Raw genomic sequence first — 5820 nt, 5'->3', positions numbered from 1 at the left:
GGGAATGAATCCCCTGTCACTGACATAGAAACTGAATACTGGAGTAGTCAGAAGTCTCAGCTTTTGGCTTGGAGGAGTTACTTGCATATCCAGTGCTGTGCTCGACCACTTCCTGACTTTTTTGTTTTTTTACATTGATCTGAAACATGTCAGTGTGGCAAACAAAATTTAATATTAGACAAAGATAAGCTTAGTAACTACAAAATGCAGTTTTTAAAATTATTCATTTATTAAGGGGAAAGAATGGTTTTAAGTCCAGACTTTGTTAGGTCACATCACAACCTTCTTCTTTATTTTTTTGAGCCATTAAGAGGTGGACTTGGTGGACTGTTGTGTTTTGGATCAACGTCCTGCAGCACAATCCAAGTACATTTGAGCTTAAGGCCACAAACTAAAGGCCAACCATTCTTCTTCGGGATTTTCTGGTAGAGAGCAGACTTTAACATTCCATCAATTATGGCAAACCGTTCAGGTCCTGAAGCAGCAAAGGAGCTCCACACCATCATACTACCACCACCATGTTTGACTGGCATGATGTTATTTTTATGAAATGTGTTAGTTTTACTCCAGATGTAATGGGACACAAACCCTCCAGAAAGGTTAGTTTTTGTTTTATCAATCCACAGAATAATTTCCCCAAAAGTCTTGATGATCATCAAGATATTTTTTGGCAAATGTGAGATGAGCCTTTGTGTTCTTCTTGGTCAGCAGTGTTTTCCCCTTGGTACTTGCCGATGAATGATATTTTTGTTCAGTCTCTTTCTTATCGTTGAATCATGAACTCTGACTTCTCCAGTTCTTTAGATAATGTTCTGGGTTCTTTTAGTGACCTCCTGGATGACCTCCTGGAGTCATTTTGGTAGGCCGGCCACTCCTGGCAAGGTTCCCTACTGTTCCACGATGTTTCCATTTGTGGATAACGGCTCACACCATGTTTCACTGGAGTCCCAAAGCATTACAATTGGCTTTGTAACCCTTTGCAGACTTATTGATGTCATTAACTCTGTTTCTCAGCTGTCCTTGAGTTTTTTTTAGATCATACCACTGGTAAGTTTAAATAGCTTTGTTCCCCCTTAATAAAGAAATCATTATTTAAAAAATACAAATAACTGCATTTTGTATTTAATTATTTTAATCCAGTTATCTTTATCTAATATTTAAGTTTGTTTGATGATCTGCAGCATGAAACCACTATGGAAAAAAAAAAGAACAACCAGGAAGGGCAAATACCTTTTCATAGCATTTGACCTTGTCCATGGTTGTTAACCATCTACCATTGTTAGCCTACATGAAAGAAAAGCTGCAATGCATCAGTCTCTCATTGCTATCAGAAGAATGTCCTCAGGAGTATTAAGATATAAGGACAGGTTATTAATACCCTTAAATTACTTTGTCCTACACAGTAATTTAATGGGAAGCCAGCAATTTCACAAATACTATAAAGCTGAACCAAAATACATCTATCCAGGGAAACAAAAATCTATTCAAATCAAATAAAAATTGTTTATCAAATAATCAAAGTACTTAACTGTAATATGTTTGAAAAACACAGGTGAAAATAATAAAACTAATACTAAATAAAATATTAAACTTACCTCCTGATACAGGTGCGTCCATAAAAACGGCCCCCATCTTCTCAGCATCAGCAGCCATTTCTTTTGACACAGCTGGGTCAATAGTGCTGGAGTCAATGAGTAGGGAGCCTTTCTTTACCTTTCTGTTGATAAAGGTTCAATAAGTTTAGATAAATCTGAGATAAGAGATAAGGGAGCATGACATGCAGCACATATTCAAAGAGAAGCAAAAATAGTACTTAAGAATGCCATTGGGTCCGGTGTAAACGTCGATGACATTGGGACTAGAGGGGAGCATTGTTATAATACGATCAGCCTTCTCTGCTACCTCAGCCGGATTATCCACAATCTGAGGAATAAAGACCCCAAAAACAAACAGGCACATACACAAAACAAAACAAAAGTGTTACAAGATGTACAATCATTTAATTTTTTTAACACAAAGATGCGCGAACATTCAGCTTAGACTACCTGAGCACCCAGCTCTTGCACTTCCTTGCAGGACTCTGGGAACACATCGGTAGCAATGACTGGGTATCCATGCTTCAGCAAGTTCTTCGCCATTGGGTTTCCCATATTTCCCAGACCAACAAACCCCACCTGTGTCTTTGAGGCCATAGACCTTGTGGATACTGGAAAACAACCACCAAATTGAAGATTATAAGACACATTGTCCCCGTTATTTATGCGGAGAAGTAATTTAATTTTAATAATTACCTGAATTTCAAATTACAAAATTAATTAATTTTATTTAAATATATATTTAGATTGAAATCTTCCCTAAAACACAAAATATATTCAGTCCATAGTGCATTTGTCCTGCAGTATCAAAGTACCACCATTTTTAATGTTTACTTAATTAAAGGGCATCATTCGTAACACAAACTTATTTCAATGTTAAAAGTTACGTGTTGAATAAATACCATTGTTGTGCCTTGGTATTAACATTAAAAACAGATACAACACATGCCTGTCTGGGGGAATTTTAATCACTGCGTTTTGTTTATTCATATTCTGAATAATATATCTCTATGCTATCCAAAAGACAGCATTTTTTTTTTCAAATATTTACATTTCTCCCCCCTCATCAGTTTCTCTAAACAACTGTAAGATGTTATAAAGATGCAGACCATGTCTATGTCTACAGTGTGTAGTGGTAATATTGCGTAATGTGCCTTGGATAAAAAGGCAAGACAAGGTAAGACGTGAGACCAAACGATGACAATTTTTGTCCTGGACCGTTTTGAAATAATGAGTAGTGTGTAGCTCTGGTAGACAACTCGGCGTCAAGGAGGGTGTAATCTTTAACAAAAAAATATCCTTAAGCAGTTAATCGTCAACAGAATGCCCTGCAGCAGCTAAACCCAGTCCAGCGAAATTTCTACTCAAACTTCTCTCTCTACATTTCAAGAAAAAATGCCGTTTTCACACCACGAAGATCCTTCAAAGAATAACTTTGGGTTGCAAAGTACGCGAGGCGCCCTACGCAGTGCGCACACGGTCTCAGTTTACTGTACTTACCAAACACAAAGTCAACATGCTTGCAACACCTTCCTACTAGATACCGAGACCCCCTCAACACAGCAGCCATACTTCTTTCCTCTTGACCTTACGTGTGACGTAATAGTACGTGCAATGATGACGGCTGAGCCCTCCAATCAATTTAGAGATCTGCACAGTACCGCCTACCGGTTTCTGCCACTGAGCTACAGGGGAGAGTCAAGACTGAAGAAAAAAAAACGTCCATTCTCTTCCGCTTATGCTTAAAACATAAATAAATAATAAATAAAAATAACAAAATGCCCAACAGTTCACATCACGTACTATATTACATCTTGTATTTCATTTATTCTATTTCTTATAAATTCAATTCTATTCACGGTGCCTGGGGGAAGTAACCTATGTATTCTGATTAAAAAGAAACTAACTCTTTATGAATATATATCTAGAAGTGTGCCCGATTAGGCACATGTGTTTTCTTGCAGATGACCAAAGCCACAGCTCCACGGTGTTGGAAGAATTATTCAGGTCCTGTAAATAATTATGCCAGTAAATAACTAATATTAGTATTTTTTTGTTGAAGAAAAATTGCCATTTTACTCCTAAATATTTTATTATATAACTACATTGCTGGTGCTGTTTTTAAAATACATAGTAATCATTTGTTTGATACTTTGTTTTGATCTTGGGAGAAACATAAACGAATCCCACTAAAGTAAGGTGTGTCATGTGAATCTACACATTGCTACAACGTTATCATCGATGTATTCTTTGTAACAAAGTTATTAATTATAATGTCACAATTTCTCCTCTTAGTGGCCCTTTACGGAAATGACGTAATGTTATTATTCCAGGAAGGGGGCACGGGGAAAGCACTGAACTGCGTCAACAATTGTTTCTGTGATACGTTGGGATTTCAGCTGCTGCCCAACATGACAACTAGGTATGTTCATGGTTTATTTGATAATTTAGATTAAGTATACGACTCTTGGTATTTCAATCTGATCTGCGTTTGTTTTTAGAGGTTTTCTCGCGACACATCGTCGCGAGCTGTTTACGTTAGCTTTAACCTTGTCCCCAATAGCACTGCTCTCTCCGCTGTTTTGTCGTGTTTAATCTAACGCCATGTATTAAAAGAGTTAGAATGGATATTCTACCGAGTGGTTAGCGTTTTTAGTTTAGTTCCATTGTTTTGTGGTTATTAGTCTCCTAAGAAGTATGTTGCTAGCATTAGCCAGTTAGCTGTATAGCTAACTTAGCCAGATGTGGTCAATGTTTTCAAGTTAGGCCTCGCCACGGATTCAGCCATTTCCATTTGCGATTTTTTTTTTTAATTTGATGTTATACTTAGGGTTGATAACTTTTTCGATTGATGTGGATTATGGCTGTGTTGGCTGAATTTCCGATCATCGACTGGGGAAATGTCTTGAGTCAAAGGCCTAATTACGTCGAAGAAAAATATTTTGGCTAAGGCCCAAATGGAAAATCCCTCCCCCTTCTTACTCACGTGGCCGGGTTTTTATGTTGTTTAACTTGCTGGTAGTAGGCCAATAAGCTTTGTTTTTCTCTAGTTTTTCTTATGAGTTGGCACTGTGTCACCTCGCGTGCTAGGATATATCGTCATTAAGAGGCACAATTTAAAATTCAGTGGTAACCCCTCGCGTATTAAAAGAGTAGATCGCGTATGAATTGAAAGAATGTATTCAGTATCTAAAATGTGGCTAAGTATAAATTACAACGGAGCCATGCTTCATCCAGGCTTATAAAGTAGATTCCCTGTTACTTTACACTTACAAGAAGAATACCCGATCTCCCGGATTGTTTGCAATAAAAAAAAACCAACAAGTGTTTTTGTTTGTTTGTATTAGATCGTTTATTACAAACTGTATTAATTTGAAAAATTACTTTCGCGTGCAGGTAAAGTGATCAGAGGTATATACAAAGTACAAATTAAAAGACTGCTGGGTAATGTGTTTTCTAGCTTTGGAGAGCTTTCTTTGCTTTGCTTTCAAGAAAATAAATGTTTAACTAAATCTCAAGGATACTATCATATTCTAATAGGCTTTTGTATGCCTGTCTTTGTTATCAGAGTAACTTTGTTTCAGCTTTCAATATTTACTCTACTGTGTCAGGGCTTTTTCTTGAGATTAACATCCTGAGATCAACTGAAATGTATAATCAGCTTAGGACACACTCCAAGGGCTTTAAAGCTGACCCTAAACCGTGTGTATAGTTATGGGTTGGTTTCTAGGGGTGCAACGATACACAAAATTCACGGTTCGGTTCGATACTTTGGTGTCACGGTTCGATATTTTTTCGATACAAAAATGTTCATGCCTTTTTAATTTGTCATTTATTAAAATTATAAATATATATTTTAACTTAAAAGTACAGTTTTTAAATTTAATGTTGCTGAAACAACAAAGTAATAAAAATAAATAAATATGTCTGATTGAGGAATCACTCATCTTTGGAAAAGAGAGTTTATTACAGAGAAATGGCTCTTTCCAAAATAAAAGCTATACTATACGCTTCTTCTGGGGCATATTGTAGCAGCATATTAAACATATCAGGTCCCCATAAGGAGAATCATGTGCTAACGGCTGTCTAAATGACTCTGGTAAAGTTTGTAGCATGCGTGCTTGTTGTTTTTGTCTGCTTCCACTTGTCTTTGTACTAGGATGCTGTCGGAGTAAATGTGCAGTCATATTCGTTGTGTTCCCACTAGTGCTGTCAGCGTTAATCT

The 5820-nt window shown here is 36.8% G+C and overlaps 2 protein-coding genes across 2 annotated transcripts in view; one reads left to right on the top strand and one right to left on the bottom strand.

Annotated features, from left to right (window-relative positions):
- hibadhb (3-hydroxyisobutyrate dehydrogenase b) overlaps positions 1-3213 on the bottom strand; it is a 7572-nt gene extending 4359 nt beyond the window's left edge. Inside the window, exons 1-4 of the mRNA XM_005738468.1 lie at positions 3096-3213; positions 2046-2206; positions 1814-1923; positions 1596-1717 (exon numbers count right to left, since the gene is read on the bottom strand). Of these exons, the coding sequence (XP_005738525.1) occupies positions 1596-1717; positions 1814-1923; positions 2046-2206; positions 3096-3165 (463 nt within the window). The 5' untranslated portion in view covers positions 3166-3213. The remainder of the gene's footprint in view (positions 1-1595; positions 1718-1813; positions 1924-2045; positions 2207-3095) is intronic.
- A 685-nt stretch (positions 3214-3898) lies between these two features.
- The window catches only part of tax1bp1b (Tax1 (human T-cell leukemia virus type I) binding protein 1b), an 18911-nt gene continuing 16989 nt past the window's right edge, over positions 3899-5820 (top strand). Inside the window, exon 1 of the mRNA XM_013912209.1 lies at positions 3899-4017. The gene's annotated coding sequence lies outside the window, so the exon portion shown is untranslated. The remainder of the gene's footprint in view (positions 4018-5820) is intronic.

This window comes from Pundamilia nyererei, unplaced genomic scaffold, assembly GCF_000239375.1.
Source record: "Pundamilia nyererei isolate P.nyererei 1_Seehausen unplaced genomic scaffold, PunNye1.0 scaffold00084, whole genome shotgun sequence".
Classification (NCBI taxonomy): domain Eukaryota; kingdom Metazoa; phylum Chordata; class Actinopteri; order Cichliformes; family Cichlidae; genus Pundamilia; species Pundamilia nyererei.
Note: the sequence above shows the minus strand (reverse complement) of the source record. Positions and strands in the feature narration are given on the sequence as shown.